Here is a 16992-nt window from a genome sequence, read left to right on the forward strand (position 1 = left end):
CAATGTCAAAAACAACAAAGGACGTGGTCATCTCTGGAGGCTCCCAAGTTTAGAAGGCCTATGATTGTGCCTGAGACTTTCATCTTGGGGACAGTCTGCACTCATGGAGCAGGGGCCATAGATGTGGTTCCTGCAGTTGATGAGGCAGCCTCCGCTCTGCACCCTCATCTTGGAGAATCATGCCTCTAAGGAGTTTTTATTAGCATATATTAATTATACATAATAATGGGGTTTCGTCACAACATCTTCAAATGTGTATAAAGTGTATTTTTGGTCATATTCTCTCCTGTCTGTCCCACTGACCTCTATCATTTTCCCAGTCAGTCAGTCTCCGGCTCCTTTCTCCATGTCTCTCTCTCCTCCCTCCACTCCCATTCAGTCCAGTCTGCCCTCAAACTTGCTATGTTGCTAAAGATCACCGTTAACTCCTGATCCTCCTACACCTACTTCCCAAGTGCCAGACTGCAAGTGTGTGCCTATTCCAGGGATTACACAGCTCTTGGGATGGATAGAGGTCTTCTTGCATGCGAGGTACACAGTCCATTAACTGTATCACACCCAGCCCAGTAATATTTAAATGCTTAAAAGGCAGCAAGATGAATAATGGTTCTTCTCCATAGAGGCTTTTCCTATCTTTTCTTTCTTCCTCTTTTAAATCAAAACTTCCTAACAGAGTTTAAGGTACACCAGCCTACTGGTCTTACACTGAAGCAAAAATCAAAGGCTCCAGACAAAGTGCTAGGGTTTATGACAGCTTCGTTTGTTTTTGTTTTCCTCCAAATTTCCTCTTCATACCTGGGCCTGGCTGGTGCCCAGGCAACAAGCGCTGAGTAAATGAATCAGGAAAAGTCTTTTGAGGGGTGACTGCACACGGGAGGGAGGCTCCAGAGAGCAAACACAAAGTTGTTTGAGCAAAGAGAGTGGCTGGCCCTCACGAGTGTGATTGGACAGGAGAGGGGGAGCCGAGGACAGACGAAGGGACGGAAGCTAGGGGCTGCACTTACCCCAGGAAGGTGAGGAAGCGCGGGTCGGTGGCCAGGCTGGCGTCGATGGTGATGGACAGGAACGAGGGACTCACGCTTTGGAGCGGCCGCTTGGTGTAAAACTCCAAGTCTACCACGTCGTCGGTCGGCGCGTTCCCCGCGGGGGCGCCCTGGGCCAGGGCACCGAGCGGCCCCCAGAGCCACAGCAGCAGCAGCCTCAGCATCCCACCTGGCTGGACCGCCCGCTGCCGGGAGAGCTGGGGCAGCTGGCGCGCTGGCTCAAGCCCCCTGCAACCGGTCCTGCTTCGCCTCTGGCGCCTGGGCTCAGTACCCTCCCACAGCGCTCCATCCCTCCCACCCCTCCCGGGAGTCCCTCCCTAGCGCCCTCCCCTCCCCGCCCTCCCCTCCTCGCTCTTTCATTTCCGTGCTGGCTTTCCCCTCCGCCGCGGTCACGTCCACTTTTGAAATCATCCACACCCATCCGAAGGGTGCGGAGGTGGCCAGAATCCAAGATCCTCGGAGGCCTGGGGAGGGAGCGCCTGGGAGTCGCGCAGGGGTGGGACCAGCTTCCTGGTGTCCTGCGCACTCTGTCACCTTTTCTAGGTCCCATCCACTTGGCGCCAGGACTAGACCCTGAGTTAAAAGCCCGGGTAGAAGGTTCAGCCAGACCCTACCCCGACTCCCTTCTGCCTTAAGACACTGGTCACTTGAGCCTGCCCAAATCTGACCGAGCTAGGATGTCCTCTGCCCAGGATCTCAGGTATCTCTTTGTCGCTTGAAAAACCTGATCTGAGCATTGGCTAAAATGCAACTAGAAATCGGTCCTCGCGCGGGGGTATGGGGGAGGGGGAGGACCCTGTTTTTAAAGCAGTATTATGAAAACAGTATTTGGGAGAGCCTGCCTAAGAGTTGCTCTGAGGCGCGGCCGACAGCTAAAACCCAGCAAGAAGCCCCCAAGCAACTACCCTTGGAATCCTGAGCAACCCCTCCCCCAAACCCATCTTTTGAGGTTGCTGCAACTTTTGTTTTCCCTTGACATTTAACACTGGTATATAATGATAACAAACAAGTGCTGAAGCTTTTGTGTGTGTGTGTGTGTGTGTTGCCATGAAAGAAGCTTGAACCATGCTACACACACACACACACACACACACACTCACACCAATCTGCCCAAGCATCAGCGCTAGGTGAACACAGGTGTACAAGGCCAAGCAGATGGCAGCCTGTCTCTGCTGCTTTGCAGTCCCCTTGAGGAAGCTTTCCTGAGCTTCCAGGCAGCTGAGGCTCCCCAGTGTGAGGTCTCACCACACATTACACATAGCACACACAGCATCCTCCCAGTATCCTCCATGTTAGAACTGTCTGCACTTGTGATGTTGCTCATTGCTTGCTCACCTTATCTCTGGGCTTAAAAAGTCCTCCGAAGCAGAGATGGGGACTGTGGGATACCCATGGCATGCTCATACGTGGTACTATGCCTGGTCTTTAGTAGGTAATCCATTCATATTTACTGAGTAAGCCAATGACACTCTTACATTTTTCCGTTTAGATTGAACCAACAGCAAAGCAATAAATAATAACAAATTTTTAATGAAACGTATATCTAATCTGCACCCATCTGTCTGTCTGGGTGATTTAAAAATTACATGCCTAGTTAATGCATTGACCTGCATTGAGTTGATATGCTATAGCCATAGGATGTAAAAAGAGAATCGTCACGGTAACAGACAACTGTCCAGGGTGTATAATCTTATGGAAGGGGGACTCAGATGATGGGGCCTTTTCCCATCTGTGTTGTGACATGATTTCTCCCAGTGTCATGGGGTGAAGCTATAACAATTCCTTTGGAGTATTTGGGTGTTTAGGAAAGGAGCTCACTGCAAGCTCTCCATGTCCCCCCATTTCTGACCTCCTGAGATGTAGGGTCTCCAGGCGAGTTGCTAACAGGAGGCGGAGGCAGGATTGGCTCATGATGATTTCCTGACTAGATCTCAGTTCTGGCTCCAGACTCTCAGTTGCTTTGTCTATTATGCCAGAGAAGACGATATAGGCACACAGCAGGGAGAGAGATGTGGTCACATTCAGAGAAATTGTCACCTCAGACACTTTATAATAGGACGTGTGGAGTATTTGTAGCAAGGTACATGTCACCTGGATTTTGATAAAGTCCCCGGCTTGCAGGGTAGAGTTTGAAGTCTCGAAGCACTTGTTACTCATTTTTGTTTGTTTGTTTGTTTGTTTGATTGTCTAGCTGGTTGGTTTTTCAAGACGAGGTTTCTCTGTGTAACCCTGACTGTCCTGGAACTCACTCTGTAAGCCCAGGCCATGCATGTGCCACCACCTGACAATTATTTTTACTTTTGAGACAGTGTCACTGTGCTACCCTGGTTGACCTGAAGCTCATGACAAGGGTGGCCTGGGACTCACAGATCTGCCTGCCCCTGCCTCTTGAGTGTTGGGGCTCAGGGCTTGCTGTGCTCTGCTCGGCTCAGCCTTAGACAAGGCTTTTAACTTGGAAGAGCTTTAAGATCATCTGACAGATGGAGGTACTCAGGCATAGCTCAAAGTTCTCTTATCTTTTTAGTTAACTGACTTCAATATAGGAGACACACCCGGCTCCATTCGCCACCTGAAATATGTCTTCAGGTGAAAGAATTCAACACTATTACCTTATTGATTCTTTTTGACTTTGCAGAATCAGGGTTTGCTCAGCCGCTCAGGCTGACCTTGAACTTGTAGTGATTTTCCTCCCTGTGCTGAGATTACTGAAGCCTGCCCATCAAATGTGCCGGGCAGGTGGGAGTGCAGGGCCTGGGAGAGAGCAGCCTCACCTGATAGTGTATTTAGTCTGGGCTCTCTACTAAAAGTTCTGGACTTTTGGCTCATGGTCAGCTAGCTTTGGGTAGATGTGAGTGATAAACTGAATGTTCAGGGTCCTGGGTTTGATTCCTGGTAGCTGGAGGGTACACACACACACACACACACACACACACACACACACACAGGGAGGAAGGAAGGGAAGGAAAGAAGTAAGGAATGAAGGGATAAGGGGAATGAGAAATGTACTTTGAAGATGGGCAAAAAGATTTCCTGGTTCGTTTGTTTCAAATTCTGAGTTACTTGAGGAGGGAGGCCTGTGCCCTGAACAGTCCACATAATGGAACTCACTTAGCCCGTGTCTCAGTTATAGTTTCTGTTGCTGTGACAAAACTGCATAACTAAAAAAGCCGGTTGGGGAGGAAAGGGTTTATTTGGCTTATACTTCACCAAAGGAATTCAGGGCATGAACTCAAGTAGGGCAGGAGCCTAGAGGCAGGAGCTGATGCAAGGCTATGGAGGGGTGCTGCTTCCTGGCTTGCTTCCCCTGGCTTGCTCAGCCTGTTTTCTTATAGAACCCAGGACTACCAGCCCAGGGATGGCCCCACCCACAGTAGGCTGGGCCCTCCCCCATTGATTACTAATTGAGAAAATGCCTTGCAGCTGGATCTCATGGAGGCATTTCCTCAACTAGGCTCCTTCCTCTCTGATGACTCTAGCTTGTGTAAAGTGGATCCACAAAACCAGCCAGTACAACCGACCCCTTGTCAACTTGACACACAAACACATCATTATTAAGCCACAACCCTTCCTTTCTTACTCACCTCCAAGATCTCACATTAAAAACATAAATGACTTTAAAAGGACCACAGTCTTTACAAATTTAAAGCACATTAAAATATCAGTCCTTTAAAATAGCCAATCTCTTTTAAAATTCAAAGTCTCTCAATTGTGGGCTCTGGTAAAAAAATACTTTCTTACTTCAAGAGGGAAAAATCAGGACAAAGTCACAGCCAAATCAAAGCAAAATCAAACTCCAGCAGTCCAGTGTCTGGGATCCATTTGTAATCTTCTGGATTCATCCAAAGGGCTTGGGTCACTTCTCCAGCTCTGCCCTCTGCAGCCCACACAGCTTGTCTTCCAGGCTCTGGCTGGCTCCACTCCACTGCTGCTGCTGTCCCATGGTGGTCATCTCATCAACTGGCATCTCTAACACACTGAGGTCTTCTGCTGCAATGGGGCTGCACTTTCACCAATAGCCTCTCATAGACTCCTTCTGGTGCGCTAACCCTCAACTTCTTTGCATGACCCTTTCATTCCTGGCCCTTCAACTGCCACTGAGGCTGCACCTTCACCAATAGTGTCTCCTAGCCTCTTACAGTGCCAAGCCTCAGCTGATCTCCATGACCCCTTCATGCCTTCAAAACCAGTCCACCTGGGTGTCTCTCACACATTACCAACTCGCTGCCAACACTAGGTATAACCGTAGCTGCCTCTGGAACACAGCTCCTCTGTGCTCCCAGGAAACACTTCCCAGAAGATTTCACCTTAGTGATGCTGAGTGATCTCTTAATCTCTGCTAATTTCTTAGCTCCAGCTGATGAACATCAGATATCTAAGCAAAACAAAGTTTCACTTTAGTAGCTTTGGTATCTTGTTAGTCACAGTTGATTCTTCAGCCCCAGCTAACCACAATCACAGATCTTAATTCAAAGTAACAAATGGTCCTGGGAGAGTTCTCAAACTTCCCTCTGGAACTTCACAAGCCAGGCCTCTGAGGTCTGTGCTACTCTCAACATTCTCTTCTTCCAGGTCCCCAGAGAACATCCCACTGAGCTCTCAACACTCAATGGCTCTTCTAGTCCAAAGTTCCAAAGTTCTTTCATAATCGTCCTTCAAAACCTGGTCAGGTCTGTCAAGGGGGTACCCCACTCCTGGTACCAACTTGCTTTTTGGTCATGGTGTTTGGATGAGGCTATAGAAACCCTAGGACACCCTGGGACTGAGGTCTTGTACTGACTGATGTTTGCACTGCAGGTTTGCCTGGAGCCGATGCTGGAGTGGTCACTGAGTGGTTAGGTGACTGTATACGTGTTATGAGTACTATGGTTTTAACGTGTACCACAAAAGCTTACAGTGCCGTTTTTTTTTAACATATTGATTTTATTTATTTATTTATTTACTTACTTATTATTTTGAGACAGGGTCTTACTGTGTAGCTCTGGCTATCCTGAAACTCACTCTGTAGACCATGCTGGCCTTGAACTCACAGAGATCCACCTACCTCTGCCTCCTGAGTGCTAGGATCAAAGGTCAAAGGCGTTCACCATAACGCCTCACAGTTTAACTTTTTAAATTATTTGTGTGTGTGTGTGTGTGTGTGAGAGAGAGAGAGAGAGAGAGAGAGCATGAATGTGTCATGGTGCACATGTGGAGTTCAGAGGATAACTTTGAGGGTCAGTCCACTCTTCCACTTTAAAAGAGGATCTTTTGTTGATCACCACGGCAAACATCAGGTGAGGTGGCTCAAGAGCTCCCAGGATTCTCCTTTCTCTGCCTCCCCCCTTGTAGGACTGTTGACACGTGGCCCTCACACCTGGTCTTGCCTGAGTGCTGGAGATCTGACCTCTGACCTCTGACCTCATTCTTGAGAGGTGAGCGCTTTACTCGCTGAGTCACTCCCAGGGCTGCTGAAGCTCTCTGGCCATTCCAGCATTCTGAAGAGGTTGGATCTGTAAGAGATGGCTGTGCAGGACCGGGGAGAGAGTTCCAGTGTGAGACTCTGAGTCTGAGCCCCAGAATTCACATTACAAAAGCCGAAGTGCAAGCCCCAGCACTGGGGAGGCAGAGACAGATGGATCTCGGTGAGTTTATGGCCAGCTTGCTTTACAGAGTGAGTTCCAGGGCAGCGGGGACTACACAGAGAAACCCTGCCTCAAAAATATTAATAATAATATAAAATGCATGGCAAGATGGGACGACGGCTTGTTTGCCCACTACTTTAGAGTACTTGGCAAAGTCCCAGCCTGACAAGAAACCTTGCCTCAGAACAAGAGAAACAAAGTATAAATAGACGGTTCTTGAGGTACGGCACCGGCCACTATCTTCTGCCCTGTGCACACAACCGTGCAAGAATGCACTTGCACATACGTGTCCAAACGTGCACAAACACACAGGGAAGAATTGGTGACATTATCGGAGTTTAATATGCTGGAAATGGATTCTATATAAAGGGACTCCCACCCTGCCCCTGCTTGAACTGTTTCCCCGCCCCTGCTTGAACTGTGACCCCGCCCCTGCTTGAACCTACCACTGCGTAAACTGCAGGATGCTGCAGTAAGGAGGCTTCTTCCTGTCGATGTCCACTCCACCCCAGCCTCCGGAATAGCGTGAAATACATTTCCGTTCATTATAAATTACTGTCACAGAGATATTCTGTCAAAGCAGCAAGAAAGACTAAGGTTGTCACAAGCGTACAGTCACTTGAATATTGTAACGGACTGTCATTACTTCATACAGTGACTAGAAAATGGAAACAATTATTGGTTCGAAACAGGAGTCTTTAGCGTACTTCATCCACAGCCAGGTGGAAGCCATTAGCGATGCAGATAGAGGTGGCTTCTTTTCTCCCTTAAATTGGCATATGCTTTAGCTTTCTGTGTCTTTAACAAATGTCTGAGGCAAGTCAACTTCAAGGATTGCAGAATGGCAGAGTGGGCAAAAGCCATACAAACCTGGAGATTCGAGTTCATTCCCTGGGCCCCTATATTCTCTCTTGCATATGTCTACACACATTAATGATAATAAAAACATTTTAAAATCAACTTTAAAAAAGGAAAGCTTTCTTTGGCTCATGTTCCTGGGCATTTTGGGCCTCTTTGCTTTGGGCCAGGGTTGGCATGATATACCAAGGTGGCAGTGTGTAACCGAGAGGCTCAGTCAACTTCTGACTCGTGTGGAAGAGGAAGTGAGAGTGGACCCCATGACACCTTAGGGGGCACACTTCCTTCACCCCAAATCTTTCTCTTGGCCATTCTGCTTATAGTTTTACCACCTGCCACTGAAGCTGTGGCCCAGTGATCAAGCCTTTAACACATGAACCCCTGGGGGACAGTCCAGATCCAACCTGTAACAGCACATGGAATAAGCTCATACTCACGGAGTTTGTATATTTGAGATCAGATTTGTCCAAGGCAAGTCTTCATCCTTGACTTACACAAGTCAAAAGTGCACTTGAGGGAAACCTCCTCTATGCCAGAAACGGGCAGAATGTGGAGTGCACTTGTAGAATTCCAGCACTGAGGCAGGAGGATCAGGAGTTCCAGGCCAGCCTCAGCTACCTAGTGAGTCTGAACTACCTGGACACATGAGTGACTATCTCAAAGGACAAAAAGGGGGAGGGGGGCTGAAGAGATGGCTCATTGGTTAAAAGTACTGGCTGCTCTTCCAGAGGCCCCAAGTTCAACTCCCAGCATGCACATGGAAGCCCTTAAGTGTCTGTAACTCTAGTTTCTGACCCCCTCACGCAGATGTGAATGCAGACAAATCTTGAACGTGTGCAAAATAAAGTTAAGTGGATTATTTGGTTTTTAAAAAAAAAACAAAAAAACCTAGTGTCGCTTCTGTCTCCGACCAGCAGGAAAGAGCGATGACACAGTGTTCTTCTCAAAGCAGTTTATTCAGGAACCTTTCAACATGCAAGCAGGAATCTCACTCTAGCCCCCAATCACAATCCCTTATATAACCCCTCAACCACACCCCATCTGCGTAATCTCAGTTCATTGGCCTTTGTCAAATGGCCTGATCTTGCGTCATGGTGCGCCTGCGCAGCTCTCACGATGGATGTGGCTTATTTTCAGGTGTATGAGGAAGTCAGGTACAAGTCATAAGACTTGGCTGCAGTCCCGGGCAATCTTGGGACTACCGCCACACCCTCTCCCCACAACCTATAATGTAACCAGGAACATAAAAATGAACGACGTTAATTTTAGAAGGGAGGATGTTGGCCTTGTGGTTATTTTTCAAGGATCCTTGATTTTTAGAGCTTTCTGCTGAAGGTAAACCGTACCGGGCAGTGGTGGCACACACCTTTGATCCCAGAACTTGGGAGGCAGAGGCAGGTGGATTTCTGAGTTCGAGGCCAGCCTGGTCTACAGAGTGAGTTCCAGGACAGCCAGGGCTACACAGAGAAACCCTGTCTTGAAAAACCAAAAAAAAAAAAACCAACCAAACAAACAAAATAATCTCAGATGAATGAAGCAGGGAATGCACTGTAGCTCATTGGTTAAGCGACCGGGTTTAATCCCCAGTGCTTCCTGAAACTGATGTGATGCTGTGCCCCCCCCCCCCCGTGCATAATCCCAGCACCTAGGAGACAGAGGCGGGAGGATCAGACAGAAGTTCAAAGTCATCCTCAGCTGCATCGCAAGCCTAAGGAAGCACCGGTCATCTAAGTGTTCCTTCTGTGTCTGGGTTCTTGCATGGGTTTCCTACTGCTAAGTCTCCTGTGTATTGTAGCATGCATCTCTGCATTGTGTAATAATCTCTTCTATGAATATGCGGCACTGAACCATGGTTGTAGCATGCCCTGGGTTCAATCCTAGCTTCACAAACCAAAAGTCAGGAAACAAATTCAGCTTGGGCACTCCACAGGTGTTGTCTGTTCCTCCCCGACAGACGCTTGTGTGGCTCCCTGTCCCCAGCTCCTATGGAGAATGTTCTTGTACACAGTTATAGGCACATTTTTGTGTAGAAATATATTTTCCTTTATTTGGGGTAAATACTAGGGTGGGCAATTGGCAGGTCCCATGGTAACACCACATGTAGCTTTTGGGGGGACCTTGACCAAGTTGTTTTCTGTGATGACCACATTAAATTCATTTCTACCAGCGGTGTGAAGTTTTCTCCATCACTTGCTATTGCAGCCACTATGAAAGCTTTCTACCTTCGTAAGTTCCCTGGTTGTGATGCTGAACACAGGCATTTTCTGTGGAAATAAACAAAAGGGGCCAGAGGCACCAACAAAGCTTTATTGCAGTCTTCCCGTGAACAGGAAAGCAGTGTTCACCGAGCACTATTTAGCTGACAAATGGAGGACTCATCGGGTCCTTTCTAGGGTTGTTGGCATGGGCTGGAGTCTGGTCATGAGTATTACACTCAGAATTTTCTTTGTCTGTTTGTCTTGGAAACAGGGCCCTAAGCAGCCCTGGCTGTCCTGGATCTCATGGCCAGTTTGAGCTGTCATAGATCCACCTACCTCTGCCTCCCCAGTGCTGGGATAAAAGCCCACCACAGCCTGCTAGGTTATGGTGTTTAGGTTGTAGGTTGGTTTATTCCTGATGGCATCACAGTGTAACCTTGCTTCAAGGTAGGACTTCCGGGACGGGCGCATTCCATAGGTGGTTCAAAAGATAAGGCAGGACAAGGAAAAACCACACCATTGCTTTGAGTGGGTAAAACTAGAATGTTATCCATCCCTTATCCATGGTGGTCCTCAATTATCTCATCTGCGCCCGAAACTTAAGCTGATATGAAGCACACCTGCAGGAGAAAAGCAAAAAATTGTCCAGCAACGTATCAGTTGTGTTTGTGTTGCCGTGACAAAACATCATGACCGACAGCAATTTATAAAAGAGAGATTTCATTTAAGTTTGTGGCTCCAGGGGTCTTGAGAGAGGTAAGAGTGGGGAAGGCACGGCCGCAGGAGACCTGGGAACAGGAAGCTGAGCGAGAAGAACCCAGCCACACACAGGAAACAGAGAGAGCAAGCCGGAAGTGGGGCGGAGCGGTAAGACCATCGAAGCCCACCCCCAGCGACCCGCTTTCTCCAGCAAGGCTGCACCACTGTCACGTTTTCCTCTGGGGTAAGTAGGAGTTATTGATGGGCAAAGAATTGCTATGAAACTGCCAAAATAATGTTTTCTTGTTGATGGTTTGAGACAGGTCTCCCTCCTTAGCCCTGGCTCTGCTGGAATTCACTCTGTCAACCAGGCTGACATCAAATTCACAGGTCCCACCTGTCTCTGTCCCATGAATGCTGTGATTAAAGGCATGTACCACCACAACCAGTGCCAAAACAATTTTTTCACTACTTTTTTAAAATATCCATTTTGCACCCCGATTACGGCTCCCCCTTATTCCCAGTCCTGCTCTTACAAATATCTTCCCCCTTGTTACCCCTACCCTTCTCTAAGGAGAAGGGGAAGCCCCCCCTCCCCTTTAGATACCACCACACCCTGGGACATCTAGTCCCAGCAGGACTACGCACATTCTGTCTCACCGGAGGCCCAACCAGGCCGTCCAGGTAGGGGGAGGGGATCCAATGACAGGCAACAGAGTCTAGACAGAGTCCACTTGTTAGGAGCCCCACATGAAGAAGACCAAGCTGCACATTTACTACAAACATGTAGGGGGGCTTAGGTCCATCCCCTGCATTTCCTTTGATTGGTGGCTCAGTCTCTGTGAGAGCCAATGGGCCCAGGTTAGTTGACTCTGTAGGTCTTCCTGGGGTGTCCTCAACCCCTCCAGTTCGCTCAACCACATTCCTGTACTCTTCCACAGGACACCCCCTCCACCCCCATCCCCATCCCTGTGTTCTACCTAATGTTTGGCTATGGGTCTCTGCATCTGCCCCCATCTGCTACTGGATGAAGTCTCTCATTTATTCTAGGTTCCTGTCTGCAAGCATAGCAGGGTATCATTAATAGTGTCAGGAGTTGGCTCTCTCCCATAGGATGGGTCTCAAGTTGGGGCAATCATTGGTTGGCTGATTCCTTGGTCTCTGTCCCATCTTTATTCCTTCACATCTTGTAGGCAGGACAAATTTTGGTTTGATCCAAAACGATTTTTAAAGCATTACCATTTTGTGTTTTGTTGATTTAAAACACTTTAGCTATTCTGGTGGGTGTGTGATCCTGCCTCACTACGGTCTCAGTCTCCATCTCGATGGTGACTAAGGATGCCTCCTATGCACTTATTTACCATCTGAATGGTTCCTTTATAGAATGCATGACTATTCAATTTTTTTGCTCATTGGACAGCATTTTAATGTGTGAAAGGATTATACATCCTTCAAGATATGAAAAAAAAACCACAAAACCCTAAATTCTGTGAATTCAGATGTGTAAAAAGAGACAAGGAAGTGCAAACTATATCAGCTTGGTGTCTCATTCTGGGTGGCTGTCAGAGCCTTGTGAGCTGACTTAAGAATTGGGTTCCAGCAATGGGTGCTGGCACTTGCTGATGATGCTAACATTCCAGAGGCGAAAGCAAGGGGATCGTGAGCTCAAGGCCATTCTGAGCTGCATAATGAGACCTTGTCTCAGTAAACTAGACTGGGGTTGGAGGTCAGTACTAGAGGGCTAGCCTAGCCTAAATCCCCGAGTTCCACCCCCAGCACTATAAAAGAAAAAGGAACAAGGAAAAGGAGGAAGAGGTGGAGGGAAATAAAGAAAAGGAAAGCCAATGTAGGTTCTCAAAGGACTCAGGCTCTGAGAGGCCTCCTGCCAGACCAACGAGTCATTGCAATGAACATTTGCAAGCAAAGAGGTGTGGACAAAATGGAACACAGTGGGACACGCTGTGACTACCCTACAGTTTCCACGAGATTTTTTTTTTCTCTTTGTTGTAGGGGAATTTGCAAGGGTGGAGGGCAGGTACGAGGTGAAGGGGTGATGAGTGGGGCTGGGGGCATGATGTGAAGTTCACATATACATACTTACACACACACACACACACTAAATAGGTCTTTAAAATATTTTAAAAATATTTATTTATTTATTATATGTAAGTACACTGTAGCTATCTTCAGGCACTCCAGAAGAGGGAGTCAGATCTCATTATGGATGGTTGTGAGCCACCATGTGAACTCCGGACCTTCAGAAGAGCAGTCGGGTGCTCTTACCCAGGGTGATCAGTGACACAGTTGACTTTCCTGGCCCCAAGGCAGCTTCCCCACCAGGAAAAGCTTTCGAGGTCATAGTTCACCATTGCATTGCTATACAAATGGTATCATTCCAGCAGAGGGCTGGGGATAGAACTTAGCTGGTGGAATATTTGCCTTGCATGCATGAGAATTCCTAGATCCTGTCTCAGATCCTGCATGCAATAATTCATGGTACTGCACACCTGTAAGCCTAGGTAGATGAAAGAGGATCAGAAGTTCAAGGTCAGCCTCAGCTACTTAGTGAGTTGGAAGTGAGTGCGGGCCACAAGAGACAAAACAAACAAACACCCAAGCTGAATTTGGTACTCATACTTAACACTGTCGGATTAAATTGAGATTTTTTCCCTCTAATTTAAAAGAAATTAAAACATATTGGTCAACCCCTCAGGCACCTCATCTTTGCCTGATGGATACATTAGCCCTGTAAGTGAGCATGCCCTCCAGCAACTGGGACACCGAGCTGTCATTTTTTTTCCATCTACATAGAGGTAGTGTAGCTCAGTGGTAAAGCACTCGCTGAGCCTGTGCAACACCTTGGATTCACTCCTCAGAACAGCAAAACAAAATGTCCCAAACTCTAAAGGTCACTGTAGTTAGAAGAGAGAACTTGACTCCGGCGGAGGCCGAGAGCAAAGCCACTCTGGAGGCTGCTCTTGAGGATCCATCAGGATCCTCGGGACCCTCTGGGTGCTTCTCAGACCCTCAGCCATCAGAGCACCAACCTCTGGAGGAGGTGGAACATGTTCTTCTCCTTGGGACAAACCGCGTACTCCCAGAAAACACTAAAGATAGGATTGTCCATGAAAACCACATCCAGACACAAACATTTCAGGCTAACAAAGCTGTAGGTTTTTTTCAAGGTGTGTTTATTTTTACTTTATGCGAATGAATTTGCCTGCAAGTATGTCTATGCAGCACATGCATGCCTTCTGCCTGCAGAGACAAGATGAGGACATCAGATCCCCTGGGACACATAAGTTGGGGTGCTGAGAATTGGACCAGTGCTCTTAGCTGTCAAGGCATTTCTCTAGCCCCGGAACTACTCATCTTTGATATAGAAATGCTTAAAACAACTTGGTCTACCAGAGTAATATTTTAGCTTCCTTTTCCAGATTATCTGAACACTTGAACAAGTGACAGCTTATTTTTGTGTTTGTTTCCTTTTCCTTTTTTTGAGACAGGGTTTCTCTGTGTAGCCCTGGCTGTCCTGGAACTCACTCTGTAGACCAGGCTGGCCTTGAACTCCGAGAGCCGCCTGCCTGCCTCGGCCTCTTGAGTGCTGGGATTAAAGACATGCACAGCCACTGCCAGGCAACAGCTGGTATTTTTAAGTTGACATATTAACGGTTTGTTAGGTCTTAAGATATCCAAAAACATGGGAACATTGTGTTTGTTTACATAGTAATGGTGAAGAGATTCCAATATGGTGAAGGCACTAGTCTATCTGGAAATAGCCAAGGCTGATTTCCTTACTTAATTAAAAACTCTTTAAAACGTTGACATTATTTGCTGTTTAATTTTATTTATTACTGTAGTGTGTGATCTGTGGGTGAGTGAGGGCCACGTCACATGAGTGGAAGTCAGAGGACAGCTTGTGGTACTGCATTCTCTCCCTCTAATGGAGAATCAAACTCGGCTGTGTAGCAAGTGACTTTATTATCCACTGAGGCACCTCGCTCTCCCGGGCTGTGTAGCAAGTGACTTTATTATCCACTGAGGCACCTCGCTCTCCCGCAAATACTAATTTCAAAAGTGAAAATAACCAATGACGTTCCATCTGCAGACAAAAAAAACGGCCCATGAAGATACAGAGAAGTTCCTTACAGTGACTGTAAGTTCCACAGTCTGCAGCAAGGAAAGCAGCTGTGACAAGCAGGGGCTCCAGGAGGAACCGGCTACTCTCCCCTGAGCTTCCTACTTCCAATGGCTGCTGTCTCCATCCTCAGCTCAGCCCTTGCTTCAGCTAGGAATAGACAAGTGAGTCCATGTGCATCCTTGCCCTTGCCAACACCCCGGTGTCAAAGCCGATCAATGTGCTGTGATCACCTTCCTGTGACATACGCTTTGAAACATCCGTCAGCACCTGCTCTCTCAACCCCGACTTCCATCTTGGCCCACACGCGGCTCTTGCATTATTTATCTGGCTATTTATTCCTCCCAGATTCTTCCTGGTACTCCCTGGGTGCAAATCAGAACTTCTGAAAACAGCCTCAAGTTTCCCAGTCACTGGAGGCCCATTTACTCTCATTTACTGGAGTAAGGATCTCTTCAATGGTGCCCCAGTGGCTCGGGTAAATGGATGCCCCTCTCCAACTGCCTAATTGCATCGTGAGCACGACTTGGCCATTGGACAGCTTCCAGAGTTCTATTTTTATTTATCTCATTATTATCTTTGTACTTACTCTGATAACTTCTCAGAGTCACCAGACCGTATTTTTGGATAAGGAAAACTCTAAAGCCACTGAGCTATTTCAGGGGGGATACATGGGGATACATATGCAAAGAGTCTCTGTTTTAAACGTGAAGGTCATCATGTTCTTATATCCAGACACAACCATCACATGGTTTTCCTATTGAAGTAACAAAGTCTTGTGAGAAAAACGGAAGGGAGGGCTAGGAGGCTACGTTCAATGGACTAGCTATACTTATATGAAAAGAAAGATTTTTAAGCTTACAAAGTCCTTGATCCCTGAAGTATTCTTACCTACATGCCACACTGTCTACCTGGTCTCACACCTCCAAAAGCCACATCCTCCCCGTGCCCCCCCCCCCCACTTATACAGAAGTGATTCTGGAGTGGTACATTTGTTCTATGAGCTCCTGTTAGTATGCGTATGCCAAGTCTTGTAATGAGGATGCTGAAGGCACTGCCGGGGAGTATCCCTAACCCTGGCATGTATCTACAGAGGCTGAGAGCCCCTCTGCAGGGACAGAAGCAGATGTGCCCAGTGAAGGTAGGTCAAGCTTGGGGCGTGGCAGAGAGACAAGCCAGCTGGTTCCCCACAGCCTTCTGCTTCCTTAGTCCAGGCCCCGTGAGCCCGGCTGGTCAGACTTATGAACAACTCTGTGGTCACAGCAGAGCCTCTGCTTTGTCCCAGTTATACTGCTTAGCTCTCATGAATTACAACCTGTAATTAACAGCTGTGGCTGTGAAGTAGAGGCCTTTTTATGGCTGGCTGGAGAGACTGGTCCCTGGTTAAGAGCACTTGCTGCTTTGTCAGAGGGTCTGAGTTCAGTTCTCAGCACCCATATTAGAGAGATCTCAACCACCTGTCACTCTGTATCCAGGGGGATCAATGACCTCTTCTGGCCTCTTGGAGCATATGGTACCCATATATGCATGCAAAGAAATACATACACAGGCAAAAACTCTCACACACAACAAAATAAAAATGCAGAAAATGAACACACCACACACGTATAGAGATAACCACACATGTATAGAGATAGTCACACATGTGTAGAGATAGCCACACATTTATAGAGATATCCACACATGTATAAAGATAGCAACACACGTATAGAGATAACCACACGTGTATAGAGATAGCCACATTTCACTGTCTCCTTGGTTATCTCAGGAACTTTTACTTTTCAGTGGAGATTTATCAACCCCATCATACCCCGAGGCAAAGACTCAGACATTTAATAAGTCTATGACAGACTGTATTATTTGGAGGTACAGAACAGTCTCTGGGATCAAAGCATGTATCAACAGAACACCATCACTATACACTAAGTGCTTGTGTCCAGGGCAGTGGCATTTGGAGATAGTAGCTTTGGAAGGTATGGGCAGGTCACAGAGGCAGAGTCCTCACAGACGAAATTAGTGTTCTTATGGAAGCACTTTTAATATTGCACTCCTATCATGAAAAAACTAAGAACAAAGCCCTAGAGAATTGTGCCCCCCCCCCCGGAAGCAGAGAGCTCACCCTCACCAGGCACTGAGTCAGTGGGGACCAAGACCGAAACCTTGGTCTCTAGGGTTCTGGGAAATGAGTGTTGATCATAAGATGCCTGTTCTTAGGGCCTTTGTTTATAACAGCCAGTGGCCTAAAACAGTACCGAGCTCTTCCTAAGTCTTCCTGTAGATGCTTAGGGCTAACAACTCAAAAACACTGCCTAGCATGGAGAACTAAAGCCAGCCTGGGCTTTCAAATGCCTATGGCAGGCCCAGTCTCTCTCTCTCTCTCTCTCTCTCTCTCTCTCTGTCTCTGTCTCTCTCTCTGTCTCTCTCTCTGTCTCTCT

General features: G+C 47.4%; 1 protein-coding gene across 2 annotated transcripts in view; it reads right to left on the reverse strand.

The window, feature by feature from the left end:
* Hpse (heparanase) overlaps positions 1-1323 on the reverse strand; it is a 39576-nt gene extending 38253 nt beyond the window's left edge. The window contains exon 1 of one of the 2 annotated variants that reach the window (XM_021162327.1): positions 1005-1323. In XM_021162327.1, coding sequence (XP_021017986.1) covers positions 1005-1207 — 203 coding nt within the window. In that variant the 5' untranslated portion in view covers positions 1208-1323. The remainder of the gene's footprint in view (positions 1-1004) is intronic. The other variant, XM_029478048.1, reaches the window with a different exon arrangement.
* Between the last annotated feature and the right edge of the window lie 15669 nt (positions 1324-16992).

Source organism: Mus caroli, chromosome 5 (assembly GCF_900094665.2).
Source record: "Mus caroli chromosome 5, CAROLI_EIJ_v1.1, whole genome shotgun sequence".
Classification (NCBI taxonomy): Eukaryota; Metazoa; Chordata; class Mammalia; order Rodentia; family Muridae; genus Mus; species Mus caroli.